This window comes from Aspergillus neoniger (genome assembly GCF_003184625.1).
Source record: "Aspergillus neoniger CBS 115656 unplaced genomic scaffold BO87scaffold_28, whole genome shotgun sequence".
NCBI classification, from domain to species: Eukaryota; Fungi; Ascomycota; class Eurotiomycetes; order Eurotiales; family Aspergillaceae; genus Aspergillus; species Aspergillus neoniger.
The window spans coordinates 198,843-216,286 of NW_020291156.1; the positions used below are offsets into that span (position 1 = coordinate 198,843).

At 51.4% G+C, this 17,444-nt stretch overlaps 6 protein-coding genes across 6 annotated transcripts; 3 read left to right on the forward strand and 3 right to left on the reverse strand.

Moving 5' to 3' along the window:
• Positions 1 to 279: 279 nt before the first annotated feature.
• Positions 280 to 1,556, reverse strand: BO87DRAFT_340295 (subgroup IIIi aminotransferase; the record flags this gene model as incomplete). The annotated part of the gene is made up of 3 exons (XM_025620652.1): positions 280 to 522; positions 600 to 1,423; positions 1,511 to 1,556. The coding sequence occupies 3 exons, from the start codon at positions 1,554 to 1,556 to the stop codon at positions 298 to 300; spliced, it is 1,095 nt and encodes a 364-aa protein (XP_025477043.1). The 3' UTR covers positions 280 to 297.
• An 841-nt stretch (positions 1,557 to 2,397) lies between these two features.
• BO87DRAFT_364591 (P-loop containing nucleoside triphosphate hydrolase protein) lies at positions 2,398 to 7,367 on the forward strand (the record flags this gene model as incomplete). The annotated part of the gene is made up of 4 exons (XM_025621752.1): positions 2,398 to 2,616; positions 2,684 to 3,215; positions 3,274 to 4,284; positions 4,501 to 7,367. The coding sequence occupies 4 exons, from the start codon at positions 2,398 to 2,400 to the stop codon at positions 7,365 to 7,367; spliced, it is 4,629 nt and encodes a 1,542-aa protein (XP_025477044.1).
• A 1,304-nt stretch (positions 7,368 to 8,671) lies between these two features.
• BO87DRAFT_442190 (cytochrome P450) lies at positions 8,672 to 10,445 on the reverse strand (the record flags this gene model as incomplete). Its single annotated transcript, XM_025628033.1, has 2 exons — positions 10,285 to 10,445; positions 8,672 to 10,213 (listed from the first exon to the last, which is right to left on the reverse strand). Exons 1-2 carry the CDS (start codon positions 10,333 to 10,335, stop codon positions 8,672 to 8,674), a joined length of 1,593 nt encoding a protein of 530 aa, XP_025477045.1. The 5' UTR covers positions 10,336 to 10,445.
• A 1,801-nt stretch (positions 10,446 to 12,246) lies between these two features.
• On the forward strand, positions 12,247 to 13,003 carry BO87DRAFT_378901 (uncharacterized protein). The gene is made up of 2 exons (XM_025623900.1): positions 12,247 to 12,332; positions 12,394 to 13,003. The coding sequence occupies exon 2, from the start codon at positions 12,398 to 12,400 to the stop codon at positions 12,959 to 12,961; it is 564 nt and encodes a 187-aa protein (XP_025477046.1). The 5' UTR covers positions 12,247 to 12,332; positions 12,394 to 12,397; the 3' UTR covers positions 12,962 to 13,003.
• A 276-nt stretch (positions 13,004 to 13,279) lies between these two features.
• BO87DRAFT_461333 (uncharacterized protein) lies at positions 13,280 to 14,467 on the reverse strand. The gene is made up of 3 exons (XM_025629081.1): positions 14,340 to 14,467; positions 13,985 to 14,285; positions 13,280 to 13,887 (listed from the first exon to the last, which is right to left on the reverse strand). Exons 1-3 carry the CDS (start codon positions 14,364 to 14,366, stop codon positions 13,493 to 13,495), a joined length of 723 nt encoding a protein of 240 aa, XP_025477047.1. The 5' UTR covers positions 14,367 to 14,467; the 3' UTR covers positions 13,280 to 13,492.
• A 192-nt stretch (positions 14,468 to 14,659) lies between these two features.
• Positions 14,660 to 17,322, forward strand: BO87DRAFT_408846 (arsenic resistance protein ArsH; the record flags this gene model as incomplete). The annotated part of the gene is made up of 5 exons (XM_025626197.1): positions 14,660 to 15,062; positions 15,123 to 15,227; positions 15,302 to 15,558; positions 16,396 to 16,870; positions 16,924 to 17,322. Exons 1-5 carry the CDS (start codon positions 14,862 to 14,864, stop codon positions 17,320 to 17,322), a joined length of 1,437 nt encoding a protein of 478 aa, XP_025477048.1. The 5' UTR covers positions 14,660 to 14,861.
• Between the last annotated feature and the right edge of the window lie 122 nt (positions 17,323 to 17,444).

The window sequence follows — 17,444 nt, forward strand, 5'->3', positions numbered from 1 at the left end:
GTTCATAATTTGCGGCTAGTGATAGACAATGAAACAGTAAACGACCAACACGAACCAAAACTGGCTCTTATCGGAGAGAAAACCATGTGGTTGGCATTCTCTGATCATGTCGATCCCACGTGGAGACGTTTTGGTCGATGTTGGTGTTTCATCGTCTACCCGTTCGGTAAATCCTAAACATTTTACTGTCGATCTCTGTATTCAAGCCTTGTTTAAGCAACATTTTGGTGTTCGTGATTAAATTTACATATTCCTTACTAACACTGTCTATGTCAAACTCTCAAGTATCCGGTACACTCAAAATCCCGTGACCTCAAAACACCAATCATCACTGTCTGGTGCCTGTCCCTTCTGTATCGCTCGCATGCTGCGAGCGAGATCAAGCAACTTCCCATCTCCAGTCGCTTGGAAAACATACTTTTCGCCCGATGACAACCGATCGATGGAAGCAATGGGCACCGCGGCGGCGGCAGTTCCAACGGCAATGACTTCATCTAACTCCCCTAGCGAGGAGAACGGGAGCTGATGTGAGATCTGTCAGCCAACCCGATCGCCAGGAAATAAACCAAATTGGAGACAAACACGAGGATAACACTTACAGGTACTTTATCCACCTTCCAGCCCTTGTTCTTGGCAAGGACCTGAAGACTTGAGCCGGTGACGCTCTCGATCGCATTCTCCGACTCCGGCACGACCAGCACATCCTGGCCGTCCACGATCTTATGGCCCAAGAACCCACTCGTGGCAAATTCCTCCACGAGGGAATGGGTCTCACTGTCAAGATGCAGCGTGATATGATAACCCATCTTCTGCGCCTTCCCCGCGTGGCGCCATACGGGGGCGTAATTCCCTCCGACCTTAAAACGACCCATTCCTCGTGGCGCCGCCCGATCAAATTCCTCGCATACCAAGCCCTTGATCCCCTGCATTCCGTGGTATGCCCGCGCCGGGTGGCAGTACACTGCAAAGATGGTCTCCTCACACGGACCTAAGGGTAAGCCATCCGACGCCCCGAAGAGGACTGGTCGGATGTACAAGAATCCCTCGGCGTCGAGTGGGGGTACATACTCAGCGTTGGCAGCCACCGCGAGGCGGATGCACTCTAGGAAGAGATGCTCTGGGACCGGAGGCAGACAGACGGCGTCAGCAGAGCGAGCCATGCGCGCGGCGTGGAAGGTGGGTCGAAAGACGGCAATGGTTTCTTCTGCTTCCTGGGAGCCATGACGGTGGCGGCGGCGGCGCATTGCCTTCAACCCCTCGTAACATTGTTGGCCGTAGTTAAGGCCCGGGCAAAGACCAGAGATGGAGATCTGGTTTCCTGTCACGAGAGATGGGGGGGTCCAGGATTGGGTGGATTGATGGAAGCGGAGCTCGACGTGGCCGTTGACGGGAAGATGTTTGGTCATGTCCAGGTTTGCCCAGTCTGAGTTTGTTATTAGTCCAGGGAATCAATTGCGTGCAGGGTGGCTGTGGTTGGAGGAGGGGACTGTGGGGGATTCTTAGTGCTCACCAAGGCCCGCCTTGGGCGCGGGAGGGAATGGCGAAAATGATCCCATGGTGTTTGGTTGGGTGAGGTATTTGGGGAGGGGGGTGAGATTGATGAAGTTAATCTGGATGGATGATGACGATATTTGATCCTGCTTCCATCCTTTTATTTCTTTATATATCTAAGATCTTTTGAGGACGTCTTAGTCGGGCCCAAGTCATCAAGTCTGGGGGATTTACTGGGTCGATGCTCATTGCCGTGCGTAGTAAGCAAAAAACTAGTAAAGCTGCCGTGGTTGTGGCACGGCATTGAAATCCTTCGTCGAGGCTGTTTAGGTGAATGTGATGAGTCTAGTAAGCTAATATTAGCCTGGTTGCAGAAATTGTTCTGGAATTAGTGGATAAACCTCCGCGATCCTTCTAAGCAAACGATTTAATCACAACACTGCCCCCATGACCTTTGGGTAGTAACCACACAATAATCTGACTAAGAGCTAGCACTTCTAGTAACTGGTTTGGAAGATTAATCTCATTTAACCGTTATTATTAGCGTTGTGTTTCAAGTTGCAGTGTTCCAGAACAGTCAGCACATGATTCTAGGGCATTACTGTAGACGGCTAGTGTCACCGCCGCCCACTCTATCTTACGCTTATTTTTTACTATTCAACCATCACCACGTGTTTGACATGGTTTATTCCCCGGTAGATATTGCTTACTACGCACTAAATTCACTGCATAGTAAGTTGAACCCTTCCAGAACGTCACGAGATGGAACCAGTTCGTAGGCATCCACCCACAGCCTCTGTGACAAGCAAGCAAATTGCTGATCAAACATAGCTAGATCATGTAGGAAAAGACCTATCTCTCTCCACTTCATGCACATAGAATTTTCTACAGGGGTAGCTCAACACCATGGGCGCTCAAGCATCCAAATGTCCGGTCGACGTCGAGACGGGGTTTGGCCCCGCCGCCGACTGCTATGATGGTTTCGACTTCACTTTGCTGTTCGAAGAGTCTATCCTCACTCTTGTGCCTGCGGGTATCACATTATTTCTGTTACCTTTATTTCTGTTGCGATTGAAGAATGAAGAGAGGAAGGTGGTGGAATCGTGGCATCATGTGGCTAAGCTGGTATGAGATTTGCCCCTATGACGATAACGCAAAGCAACAGGACTAATCTTATACACAATGAATTTAGGCTGGCTGGTTTGCCATATCAACAGTTACGCTCGTGCTAGTAGCCCTAACCGCCAGCAAGGGCCCTACGACACGGACATCAATCGCGGCTAATGTTGTTGTCCTGCTCCTGGAAATCGGACTCACCTTTTTCTCGCACTGGCAACATGTTCGCAGCGTGCGTCCATCAGGACTGCTGGTACAGTACCTGGCTCTGACGTTGATATTCGACGCCGCGCGCTGTCGTACTCTCTGGGGGGTACAGTCGGGCGAAAAGGTGGCCATTGTGCTGAGCATCGCCGTCGGTGTCAAAGCCGTCCTGTTCGGCCTGGAGGCGGCCGAAAAGCGCGGTATCTTGCTAGACAAGTTCAAGTTTCTGCCTTTTGAAGCTACTGCTGGCGAGCTGAATCTGTGGTTCTCATGGTGGCTGAATCCGATCTTCCTAAGGGGCTTCAAGAAGCAGCTGTCTATGGACACGTTATTCGATGTCGACCCAAGCTTGAAAGCAAACGACAAGGAGGATGGGGATACTTTGGCGGAAATGTGGAAGTATTGTGAGTTTTGCCTTCGTTCATTCATCCACACGTTGGACCAAGTCTGACCACTCTTTAGGGAAATCGAAACTCCGCAATCCACCCTTACTGCTAATTTGTCTCGTGCATGCCCGGGTACCACTGCTGAAGTCCATCCTGCCACGCCTCGCCCAGATCGCTTTCACCGTTGCGCAACCATTCATCCTACAACGAACACTCAGCTATATCGAAAATGAGGGGTACGAGAACCGGCCATCGGTCGGCACAGGACTTATCGTGGTCTACGTGATCGTCTACATCGGCATCGCGGTGACGACCGCCCTAGCGCAGCACTGGACCTTCCGGATGATCACGCGCATGCGGGCAGGGCTAGTCGATCTCATCTACCGACATACCCTGGAGATGATTCCCACGGCACTCGATGGCGCCGATGCAGTGACGCTAATGAGTACCGACGTGGAGCGCATCACTAGCGGCCTTCGCACGTTTCCGGAGCTCTGGGCCAACCTCATCCAGATGGGTATTGCCATCTGGCTTCTGGCCGGCATGCTCGATCTCGCCGTCCTCGGTGCCTCCGCTGTTGCCGTTGTCTCCACTGGCTTGGCCATCTGGGTCGCCACTGGTGCAGGTATCGCCCAGAAGGCCTGGCTGGACCAGATCCAGTCGCGCGTCGCCGCGACAGCCAGTATGCTTGGTGTGATGAAGGCAGTCAAGATGACGGGGCTGACGCAGCCGCTGGGCGACAAGATCCGGCAGCTGCGCGAGGAGGAAGTCAAAGCGTCGTCTACGTTCCGGTTGATCTTGGTGAAGCTCGTCACTCTGTCCAATGTCTCCGAGGCCATGAACCCGGTCGCCGCGTTTGGCTTGTATATCCTATTACAGCGGTTCCAAGGCTATGCGGTTATGAGTACATCGCTGGTGTTGACTTCTTTGGTGCTCCTGCAGTTGTTGCTCGTGCCCCTGGCGATGTTGATTGACAGTCTTGCCGGGTTTGTGGGCGCGTTGGGATGCTTCCGCCGCATTCAAGATTATCTAGGACAGGAGACCAAGGTCGACGGGGAGAAAGCTCGTGCTGCTACCGGCGGATCAAGTAGTAGTAGCGAGGTGGAGAGCCTTGCCCGTCGAGAGAGACGGCGGACGATTCCTAGCTTGGTCTTACCAACTATCGAGGTCGCTGAATTTCGGTTTAGTTGGCTTTTGGCCGATTATTCTGGTGAACAGGGGCGAGCGTCCAGGTTCTTGGGAGAGGAAAGAGGAGGAATTGGTGGAGGTAATGGGCCGGGCAATGCAGGCCGTGTCGTTTCAGGTGTTGGTTCGATGAGATCTGCGCGGAGTCGCCGACGCACGCGACGCATCATCCCCGAGCCGGTTATTGAATTTAAAAAGGTCTCAGCCGGGTGGAAGGATGGGATGGTCGTGCTCCGGGACATGTCGTTCAAGGTGCCGCGGGGCCAACTAACGATGGTCGTTGGGTCCGTGGGCTCTGGTAAATCGACGCTGTTGTATACACTCTTGCGGGAGACCAAGGTTTCTGCAGGCTCGATCATCGGGTCTCTGGACGAAGCGGCGTTTTGTTCGCAGTCGCCCTGGGTGATCAATACCACGGTCCAGCAGAACATCACGGGCGACTTCGCGTTGGATCCGCGGTGGTATGCCACTGTGGTGCAAGCGTGCGCGTTGAGTCTCGACTTGGCGCAGCTTCCACAGGGAGACCAGACGATCGTGGGGAGTTCGGGTATCGGTCTCAGTGGTGGCCAGCAGGTGCGCATCTCCCTCGCTCGCGCTATCTATTCGCGTAAGCGTACGATTGTGCTGGACGACATCCTGAGTGGTCTCGACGCAACCACGGAGAAGTACATCTTCTCCTCCCTCTTCGGCCGCCATGGGCTTCTCGCTCGCCACGGCGTGACTGTCATCTTGGCCAGCCACGCTGTTCACTTCCTCCCCGAAGCCGACTACATTCTCGCTTTGGGCCCCAAAGGCACCATCGTCGAGCAAGGAACCTTCACCGACCTGGCCCGGCGGTCCCATGGCGGGTATATCCGGGGACTAGAAGTCCGCGAGCGTCAAGCAGCCCACCACAAGCCCCAAGAAAGCAGCGCCACACTCGAAACGATCCCCGACAACGAATCCCAAGCCGTGCTCCCAAGTATGGATATGAACGAAATCCCCGCCCGCGATTGGTCAGTGTATGCCTACTATGTGGAGTGCTTCGGCTGGCCGCGACTGGCTTTCTTCATTTTCATCAGTGCGGTATTCGGGTTCGTGATCGTCTTCTCGCAAGTATGGGCTGAGTGGTGGGGAAACCACAATACCAAGTACCCCAACGACAAGGCGGGATACTACTGGGGCATTTACTTCGTACTTGGTCTGATGGCCACCCTATCCCTGGTCACCGGATGTACCTTCTTCGTCATGGCCCTGGCTCCGCGCGTGGCACGGACTATCCACACACGACTCCTTCAGACCGTCCTCCAAGCCCCGATGTCCCTCTTCTACACGACGGATAAGGGCTCCTTGACCAACCGTTTCAGCCAAGACCTCGAACTCATCGACCTCGAGCTGCCCGTCTCGGTAGTGCAAACCACCATGATCCTGTGCATCATCCTCGCCCAAACCATACTCATGGCCGTCACTTCCAAGTATCTGGGTGCGGCGTTGCCCTTCATCCTGGCCACCGTGGCTGGCCTCCAGGTTTTCTACCTCCGCACCTCACGCATCCTCCGTCTCCTTGACGTGGAGGCCAAGGCCCCGCTGTTCTCCCACTTCTTAGAAACCCTCTCCGGGCTCGTCACCATTCGAGCCTACGGCTGGCAGGAGGCGTATACGCGACGGAATCTGCATAAAATCAATGAGTCTCAGAAGCCATTTTATGCATTACTGTCGGTGCAGCAGTGGCTCGGGCTGATGCTAGACCTGGTGGCGGCTGGAATAGCGGTGGTGCTTGCCACAATCGCGGTCAAGACCAAGGGGTCAACGGATTCCGGGCTGATCGGATTGGCGCTGATCAATATTGTCGGGTTTGGTAGCGCCATCAAAAAGCTCATTGTGTTCTGGGCGCAGCTGGAGACGAGTGTCGGTGCGGTAAGTCGCGTGAGGTCATTCGTTGGGCGGGTAGGTAGTGAGCATAAGGATGGTGAAGCGGGAGAGGGGAGTGTTGGGCCAAATTGGCCCGAAAGGGGAGAGCTGGTTTTTGATGCAGTGGTTGCTTCTTATTCTTCTTCTGGTGATGGCGAGGATAGGGAGGAAGAGGAAGAAGTGGAGCCGGTATTGAAGGGCATTTCGTTGCGAATTGAACCGGGCCAGCGAATTGGAGTTTGTGGACGGAGTGGCAGTGGGAAGAGCAGTCTCGTTGCTACGCTGTTTCGAATGTTGGAGATGGATTCGGGGAGAATTATCGTCGATGGTGTGGATTTAGCGTCGGTCAGTCGCGATCTCGTGCGCGAGAGAATTATTGCTATCCCTCAAGATGCCTGTCTCTTGCCTGGATCGGTGAGATTCAATCTGGATCCTAGGGAGGAAAGGACGGATGAGGAGATCATGGATGTTCTACGTGAAGTCGGACTCTGGGAGGTGCTTTTGGAGCTTGTTGAGGCGGAGGAGAAGAAGGATGAGGTTCAGGAGAAGATTGCCGCTCCTGGTGATACCCCCCCTCCACTTCCTATCAAGAACAGCGATGTTCTTAACGCGCCCATGCCCACCACCGCCATATCCCACGGTCAACGCCAGCTCATCTGTCTCGGTCGTGCTGCCCTCCGCCGCTCGACAATACTCGTCCTTGACGAGCCTACCGCCGCCGTGGACGTCGAGACGGATGCCATGATGCAGCGGATCATCCGGTCGCGCTTCGCCAGCCATACTATCATCACCGTGGCTCATCGACTGGACACAATCATGGATTTTGATCGTATCGCCGTGATTGATGCCGGCCGGTTGGCGGAGTGGGGTACGCCCAAGCAGTTGGTGACCGGAGACACACTGTTCCGGAGGTTGTATCGGGATATGCATGGTGAGGTGGATGAGGACGAGGCTTGTCCCGCCTACGAAGATCACTATGATCATAACGAGGTGGATGAGGATGGCGACTACAGCTCTGCGATGGAGACAACATCTTCGGCGGAGAGTCAGACGAGGACGGTGGTTGTGGATGAGCAGTTGAATACTTGGATTTGATTGTTGTATTGGTGTTTTCAATTGGTTGGAGCGTGGTTATGGTTATTGTAATTTAATCTAGAGTAGTACATATTTCACAGCGCATGCAGTTTCATTAATGGCTACATACAAATCCAGCCCCCCATAATATAGTGTAGACTTCAGTTCGGTGCCGAGACAACGCATAAAGAACACATAAGTGTTCCTCTACAGTATGCTCTAGTTGAAGGAGATACTTTGTCGCCTCTTTATTGTGATGCAAATCTCAGTTTGAGAGGAATCTGTCCCTTCCTGATTTGTGGAATCAAACTTCCCTTCATTTTACCAGATGACCATGGTTGAGAACACGGAGATCGAGTAGACAACCTTCCCTCGTCAAATTGTGAAAGACCTTTCGATTGCGACGTATCGAAGTCCGTCGCCCCAAAACAGCCTTGTCGGAAGCCTCTACCAGCAGCACAGCCTCCTCTTGACATGGGGGCCGAATATTGCGTCATAAACGAAGAATAAGGGAACAGTCAGGAAGAAATCATCACCCTTGCAATTATCACACTAATGATTATCGTAAGCTCGTAATAAATTCACCTCAATTCATATACTAGTAATGAAATGGGTGAAGATCGCTGCTTATCCCTCCTCCTGTCGATCTTCAGGTTCAGGAACCGGTCCACGTGGATGCCACGCGAGATGGTTTCAACCTTAAGAATCAGATTACTATTGCTTACTCAAGGTCTGAGAATGTGATTCTGATCTATGACTTGTCGCTAGGGTCTTAGTCGGATAGCATAGGCACTTGTTTCAGCTTGATGACTCGGAAATTCTAGAATATTCTGTGTTTGATTTGTAGTGTAGGTTAGGGAGCATTACCTGTCTAATTGTAGCTGTACTGTACTGTGTGGTAGTAGATAGGTTAGGTCGGATGTACTTATATGTTGTACACTTTTTTCCTCACAAGAACTGCGAAATTTGGTGCCATTGTAGTAGGTGGAGCGTGTACTCGGATATATATTATGAAATCGGACCGTGACCACAATCCTGGCTACGCAAAGTATTCATACTTGCTACCATGTTCGGTCTATGAATGAAGATATGTAGAAACAAAGAAAGATGTATTTAAGGGATAGTAGTATATAATGAAGGTATAGAAAGCCAAAATGAAGGATATATCAAAGAACTCCGCGAATCTCCAAACGTACAAAAACCACTCCTTGCGGCTTGGGTTAAGCCAAGACCACTTGCCTCATTTTGCACTAGATTTACAAACCCTATTCCCAACCGTAATATGCAACAAGAAGAACAAGATAGATAAATGAAAGGGAAAATAATTAAGCAGAAATCTCGCGCCTGGAAAACCTCAGCCACGGCCCATGCTTCTGACCGGTGATGTGTTCGTGCAACTGGTACTCGTTCTCACGGTGTCGCCCGTGGTCCGCCCCAGGTACTCCGCGACCGACCTTGCTCATCGGTCCCTCAGCGAATTTGAATTCTCCCAGGTACAACACAGTGGCCACCGTGGTCATCAGTTCGTGGTAGGCCAAGCTGCGACCGAGACAGCCGCGCATACCCAGCGAGAAGGGGTTGAAGACGAGTCTCGCCCGCTTGACGCTGCCAGTTCCATCATCCTCGAGCCACCGCTCCGGTCGGTAGGTGAAGGGATCCACATAGTAGCGCTCATCGTGATGGATGGCATACAGTGGAACCGCAACCGTTACACCTCCGGGGATGTAAACGTCGCCGACAGTCAACCCACCCGGCAGAACTTCTCTCGTCAGCGCCGCACCGTTAGGGGGACTCATGCGCAGGGCTTCATCAATACAGGCCCGCAGGTAGCTACACGATGAGAGCTCCGGGCCTGAGAGCACTTCTTCGGGACCCAGTGTCTTGCCCGCGAAAACCTCACGCACCTCCTTCGCGGCCTTCTCATACGCATAGCGGTTATCCGCCAGGTAGAACAACGTCGCCGCGATCGCCGTCGAAGTAGTGTCGGACCCGGCAACTACCAGCGTCGTGCTTTCGCTGACCATCTCCGATGCTGTGAATCCCTCACCCGTGTCCGGGTCCCGGGCCTTCGCCAGTGAGCTGTAGATATCATCGCGGGGCTTGCATGGGTCCAAGGCGTCTGGCGCCCACTTGCCCAGGGCGCGGTTAGCGCGTTCGCGAACAGCACGCACGACGAACCGGAGGAAGCGGTTGCGGGCGATGAGGGCGTCGCGGAAGAAAATGGCGTCGACGGCGCGCCATGCGGCAATGATAGGCATATACGCGAGCACGGACATGCGCACGTTCGATTTGTCGATGACCTCGGGCATGTAGCGGAACTTTTCGCGACCAAGCAGGTTGTAGCTTGCGCTGAAGACCAGGTCTGACATCAGATCAAAAGTGAGGTAGCCGCACCATTCGGCCATGTTCATCGGCTCGCCCAGCTCACCAGAACGCGCCGGGAGCACGGCCTCGCAGAACTTGCGTACGTGCACTGCGATGCGCGGGTCCATGCCGCGCTGGGCCTTCTCGGATAGCGCAGTCGAGACGATCCGTCGTCGCCGCAGGTGATCATGTCCGCCGCGCAGGCTGAATGTGCTGCCCACGCTGCCGGCCTGGAGAACTTGGTAGTGAGGGCTCTTCACCACCGATGCATACGCTTTGGTCGAGTAAATGGCGTGCAGCGCATCTGCGTTGCGAATGAAGACTGAATTGGGCATGTAGCGCACGAAGTCGCCGTGTTTCTCGTGCAGTCGCCACATGTCGAGGTGGGCGTCGCCTAGCCAGGAGTGGTAGGCGCCGTAGCCATCTGTAAGACGAGCCCAAATTGGACCTGGAAATTTTGCAAGAGGGTGAAGGAAGAGGAGGTAGATTATTCTTCCAAGGACCTGCTGGGACGTTAGTCATGGACATTGAGAGAGGATGGTAAACTCCGCCAAGAGGGAGATCGTGCTCGTACCAAGAGTGTTGCGCCGCCCGCGGCTGCAAGTAGGATGTTTTGAATCGACATGGTGTTCTTTCTGTCCGATGCAGAAGCCTTCGGGATGTAACGAATGATAGAAGATTGTGAAACTGGCGATTTTCAGTTTCAGAACTGGGCCTTTTCAAATGCCATGCATTTCCCACGTGGGAGTAGAGTGCCCCTGCATATGGATCGGCCAGGGCACTTCCTTATAAGGGGCCCGTAAGCACAGTATCAGGTTGCTGACAATTGATTACTTTGAGTTTGACATGTCGTGGGATAATCTGGTGTCAAAGGTGGTGTAGTAATCAAATAGTAAGCATATCCGAGACATGAGTTGGGATGGCGGCGCATCACGAAGTCTGTTTCACCCAGGATCTAACTACGATTAGGAATTATTGGAGCACGGTGGTCTGACCGTTTGTCCATGTGGCTTCTGAAACTTGATCCTAGAGGCGTTCTTTGCGTTCCTGGTTGATCGTATTGTCCCCACTGTGCGCAGCCAACACTCAGCCTGTCCACGTATGTCGTCGATGTTGGTTTCGATGTCTTATGTATGTCGCATGATAACTTATCCCTACAGTAAACCGATTGTGATGAATCAGTATTAGCTACCCATGCTCACTTGAGGCTCGTTGAGGTTTTGTAGTTCTCCATCAAGATATGTCATAAGCATACCGGTTCAAATTAGTGAAGCAGCAAGCAGTTGCAATACCGAGCCTCGGGCTACATACATACGGGCAACCCCTCTTTAGTAAAATATTTGAGAGGATGCACCACACCATTTCCTGTAATTGATCTAGTCCTGTGCGAAACCCTGTTGTTGATTAATATCCCGGCTCGGCGGTATCAAACACTAGCCGTCGTGCTGTCCGACGGGTGTAATCCAGGGCCAATTGCTTGGCTGCGGGAAACCATCACAGACCGAACGAAACCCGAGTGATGGACTTCTTGGGATCTGATTGGCTTCCAAAGCATTTAATTGAGTAAACGCCAAAAATAAAGGCAAAAACATACAACAGAAGGGATTCGCTGGTGGTCACCCACCCAACTACTAACCTCCCGGCGTGTGGCTTAAGTACGGCTGAGCGGACGGGAAGCCCTGTTTTCCACACCCTATGGTCGTATGTGCTAGACAAACCCTCACTTGGGTTTATGTAGAGTACAGCTTTAGTTGTTAGTCTGTAGGAATAACTGAGAGAGCTCCACGACTGATCAGCGTAGTGGTTGGGAGGAGAATAAAGTCATAACCTGTGAGTCCGTCTTTGTCGGCATTCTTGCATCCTTCTTTTGTACATTGGGAAATTCGAGTTACGATCGACCGTTTCATATGAAGTTAAGAGGTACTGATAATCTTGTTATGGGGTCGGGTAAGCCCACAGTTTCATCCAGGACGGCTTCAATTAATGTAGCTACCGGCGCTTGGCCTATCTCGTATTGATCGAGACACAAAGTGAATGACAGGTCCCAGTAACAAGTGGCAACATGTACTTCTGTGAGCATTTGACGTCCGGGAGGTCACGAACGCAAACTGAAATAGGCCGGCTGGTACCAAGCGGAATTGCACGATAGCAAAAGGGTGTCGAGGTCAGTAATACCAACACGAGGGTTCCAGAGACTCAAGCTATCCGTCTCTTTGTTACACCCGAGCCTAATGTATCATGTGGGACTCAGCTGAAGTGCTAAGCGTCTCGGCAACACTGCAGGATGGCGACCGGCCCATACTCCTATACATACAGATATTGGCTAGCGTGGTAGGCTACAACAGGGGGTACCCTAGTGGAATCCTATAAAGGAGGATGGCATTTACATAAACAAGTCGGAGGGGCGCCGGCCTGTCCCGTGTAATCCTTGTCACTTGACCAACAAGCTGTTCTTTGTCACCTGTCGGGCATCAGCGAGTCCGCTACCTGTCCTTCTTCTCCTTACCAGTATTCCTATTCTCTCTCCACTCCATATCCCCATTGCAGATTGCTTCTTCATCGTCACCGTATCACGCAATGTCCGTATTCTTCCTCTTCTGCACTGCAGATGTACAGGCCAGTGTAAGATCATCTATTTTATCTCTTGTGGTAGTCTGATGTGCCTTATCAAGATATTGAATAGCTTCATGGACCAATTCGCTCGGTACCATAGCCCTGACTGTCCCAACCTCTTCTGCGTTGTCCACACACCGGGACAAGCGAGCTTCGAGAGTTATGGCACCGAACTTCCAATCAGTGACTTTTCCACTGGCTTTAAAGACGAGACAGACACCGAGCTTCGCCTCTGGGCCCGAAACAAGATCTCAGAGCTCAGGGAACACGGAAACGAAGGCATGTTGCAATCCTACTGCATTGCTGTAATGGATGAACAGTCTAGACAGGACTCAACAATTGTTTTGCATTACAACGAAGAGCTCTCCCTCTGGGCCCAGAGTCTGAAAGATGCCGAGTTGCCATTCAATATCCCAGGTGATGCAAATGTATCAGAGGATGAGATCTGGTGGAAATGGCGCTTGCCTATATCAGGAGCTCATCACCTGTTCAACAGTGTGGATGATGGTGACTTCGTGATGATTGAACTGTTGTCACGCCCGGAGTATGTGGGCCTGAAGGGGGTGGTTAATATCGACATTCCTGTTAAGTTTATTCGCGGGGAGATTCCGGATTCGATTACTCAGGAGATGAGCTGATTCATGAGAGCGAATGGATGTATCTATATTGTGGCAGAGTCGGTGTCATTAGGATGTATATGAACGAAGCTATGAGTCAGTTTAGTTTATCCAAGCTCTGGAGCTAGTGACATTTCATGTGTTGAGCCAAAGACCATTACTTTTAAAAAGTATCGAAATAGGTGCCTCGATGGGAAAGGCTTCGCGGTTTCCAAGCATTACAGCCAAAGATATAGTTAGTTTCTCCCGGTTCTTAACATCAAACACAAAGATTTGCGTGTAGACGCAAGGCCTAACTCCAATGAGGTCATTCCATTGCATGATCGATACTAGAGGCTTCGAATATGTCTTGCCCTGTATAGCCTATCCTTTCCCCGGATGTGATACGAAACAAACATGTGGCCAAAATGAGGGGAGATGGTGGTCAATTGTTGACTCGTATTTCTTACTCCCAAATGCGCGCCTGCCAAGAAAGTATTCCACCCTAGGAAGCAGGACCTTAAATAGCATCATTCATCCTAGTCTGTCCCATTCTGCTAGACCACGCCGTCTTCACGTAAGTTCAGCAAAGACAGCAAACAGGACCTGATTATCGACTCTGCAGCCCTCCCATTGGAAGCGCGCGCTCCTATACCCCGACCGAAGACGCATATCAAGGTCCAGTATACTTAGGTTCTTAGTGTTGCAACTCATGACCAGCTCCAAAGCTACGGCACACACCGTCGTGTCTTCGTACTTGTCTTCCGACACCTCATTTCTCAGGACGGTTTCCAGTACATCGGTACCTGGGTCATAAAAAGACGCAGAAATTGGCGCCACCTGTGGTGGAATCGGGAGGCAGTTGGAATCTTTGAGGAGGTCTTCAAACGAAACAGAAGAAGAACCCTTCGATGGACAGTAGCAGAGCTGGGAAATCTGTCCCATTGGTGTGTCTTTTGCTGGCCCCACTGAGAATTCAGAAGTATCAGATATAATACCCAGAAGGTGTTTGATAAGGTAGGCCATATGCTCGTAGATAAATAGCAGGGGATTTAGCTCACGCACCCAAGCTAGTCTCGTCCATCAACAGAGCCGGATCCCTGCATATATCGCCTATGACGTTATTATCGTACTCTGCTTGCCTGCTGACCCTAGGTATTTTGTGGTCGATGCCGCGGAGATCGAGTAGAGCCGTTAGACTTTCGTTCTCTCGACGAAGGCTGTCCGTAAGAGACCGCAGTCCCAGGATCTCACGGGAAGTAGCCTCCTTGATGGATGCAAGTTCATGTTCTAGCTCAGCTACATGATCGCGTTTTCGCTGTCTGCAGCGGCGCTGGTTGTTGCGCACGCGGGCCAGGTCCTCCGCCTAGCTGAAGTTAGATATCGCATTGCAATTGATGCAGAAACGGGATCACCATGCTTTGGTCTTCTGTTTTTTGCGGGGCATGGTAGAACGTAGCACAGAATTTATGTCTCTGATGCTCCTGCGCTCCAGAATTAAATAGAGCTACTATCAGCCACCAAGCATCGCTAACGAGCCTTTCGTCAGGTCTTGTAGCAGCTGCGTTGGAATTAACAACGATGCTCCTGCTCCGATGGGGGAAGAAAGAGTGGAAATGGCTCCAAATCATGCGCTTCTATTGGTCAAAGGCTCTCGGCGTGCGGGGAACTCCACGCCGAAAATGGTGACATACCACTTTCCCTTGACCCAACTGATGACATACCACGTATGAAAATGACACCAATAATATACAGAAGCGAACTTGTTACGAGCCATAATTGTCCGGAAAATAGGACCAAGGGCTATTGATTGTTGCCCTCGCCCTTGGATATAAAGACACTTGGAATACCTCCCGTCCGCACCCCAGATGTCCTGCTAATCCCACTCCGCAAAAGCCCCCTTCAACAATTTATCCTCACAGATCGATTATTCTTCCACAATATGTCTGGAGATACCTACAATATCGTTCAATCGCGCTATGGGGGTATTGCTAAATACAGTGATAACACCCAGCCGAGCGAAGTAGAAGAGAATATCGCCAGGGCATTCGGCTACACTGCGGGGGATCTTAGTGCGCTGCCAGAGAAGGCAAACCTCGGTTTAAGCTGTGGAAATCCCGTTGGTTTCGCGAACTTGAAAGAGGTTTGGCTTTGCTACCTGATGCCACGAGCGCCAACAAATAGGTTCTAACCTTCTAAGTAGGGCGAAACGGTTCTGGATCTTGGCAGTGGTAGCGGCATTGATGTCCTTCTGGCGGCTCATAAAATTGGCCACAATGGACAGGCCATCGGCATTGACATGACAGAAGTGAGTGCGCCAAGACCTTCGCCTTGCAGAAGCAGGGCTGACTGTAAACTTAGAATATGATCCAACTCGCCAAGAAGAATATCGAAAAGGCCGGCCTGTCCAATGCAAAGATTATCGAATCCAATGTCAACTGCATACCGCTGCCTGACTCCAGCATTGACTGCATTATCAGCAACTGTGTTATCAACCTGGTGCCGGCGACAGACAAAGAGGCTGTTTTTAAGGAGATCGCTCGACTCCTGAAGCCGGGTGGAAGAGTAGCAATCAGTGATATCCTGGCTAGGAAACCGCTCCCGGATACCATTACCAAAAGCATGGCGCTTTATATCGGGTGTGTTGCTGGGGCTAGTCAGATTGGATTGTACGACGAGTATCTCAGGCAGGCCGGGTTTGAAGGTACATATACCACCATAAAAAGAGGCCCCCGTTCTAATATAATGGCAGGCGTGTTTATTGTGGATACCAAATCGGACCTTAACCTCTATAAACAGTCGTCGTATTTACCCCAGAGCTCGTGCTGCAGCGGTGGATGCGGTATTGGATCTCCGAATGTGATAGCGGAGTTAGACTTCAATGAGTGGGTTGGTCAGTTAGCACCTTCTTCGATCCCGGGTTATAGGCCACTGACACTTTGTCAAGGTTCTTTCCAAATATATGCCGTGAAGCCCAAGATGGCTTGATTGAAGGAATCATCTGTATGAGAGCTGGAGTTCCTTGGTGCCTACCACCCAGATAAGCCTGTAGTCTTGCCTTAAATTAGTTACTATTGATCGGATGTTATTCATATGTAGTATGAGTATGAGAGCGATGGGAGTAAAACTGCGTGCTGTGACAAATTCCACAAGCCAGATGCAATAACATCCGAACTCGTCGCGTGTGACTCCACTATGGCCGGGGACCTCGATCCACTTTCGTTGGTACTAGTGCACCTTCGCAGGAAGGGAGCATCATCCAATCAGCGTACGCCAGTGACATACTTGCCGCCGGCTGCCCTGGGAGCTTACATGTTTGGGTCTACGAACATAAATCATCACACTTCACTAAAAGTATATCTTGACCCGAGCCCAGAAAGTGTTATACTAAAATACCCAATGCTTGGCCGTCTACAACCTCCCTCGTTGCACGGGTTCACTCCATTCATTCATTCAGTGATACTATCGGTTCCCAGGAGATACAGCACAATGGCGTATTCCGCTACTGCTCAACCTGGGCCTACTATCCCCTCATTCATTAACAAACTCCCATCTCTCGCAATATCTGAGAGCGAGGATGACGCCAATATTCGCCATAAATATCGCCCCTTTCTTCTTCTTGACGATGGCGCATCTGACGACTGGGTCAATAAGTTAGAGTTAACAACCGCCATGGAGATGGCAGCGCAGGAGCTGCGACAATCAAACAACAGATTGAAAGTGCTAGTGTTGTACGGCAGTCTCCGCCAAAGATCTTATTCGCGTCTCGTGGCATTGGAAGCTAGCAGGATTCTGTTCCGCCTAGGGTGCGATGTCCGCGTGTTCAATCCCGACGGTTTACCAGTCAAAAATGATACCGACCACGACCATCCTAAGGTGCAGGAACTCCGAGACCTCAGTAAATGGAGCGATGGGCATGTTTGGATATCACCTGAACAGCATGGCAACCTGGTTGGCATCCCTTCCCTCACGTCTTACTACTTCAATTACTAATCCACCCCAAGACCGCCGTATTCAAAAATCAGATCGATTGGATCCCGTTAACCACAGGCAGCGTGCGTCCCACACAGGGCCGGACGCTTGCTATCGCGCAAGTATGTGGCGGGTCGCAATCGTTCAATGCTGTCAATTCCCTGCGGATTCTCGGAAGGTGGATGCGCTTGTTTACAATTCCCAATCAGTCATCTATCCCGAAGGCATATACGCATTTCCCCGCTGAAGGTCAACCGGGGGACCAGAGACTTCTCCCTAGTGGTAACCGGGACCGGCTGGTTGATTGTATGGAGGAGTTCGTGAAATATACCATCCTCATGCGACCTCACCTGGACCTTTTTGGTGATCGGTTCAGCGAGCGGGAAGAGAAGCGGATCAAGGAGATGAAGGAACGAGCCAAACAAGTATGATGTCTGATGTAAAACGTCATGTTCTGTAAATAACTAATCGGACTTCCAGTTATTTGAATAGATATAAATTGTCTAGAACAGCCCCTTGACTGTCATTGCCGCCATCAACCAGTAGAATGCAT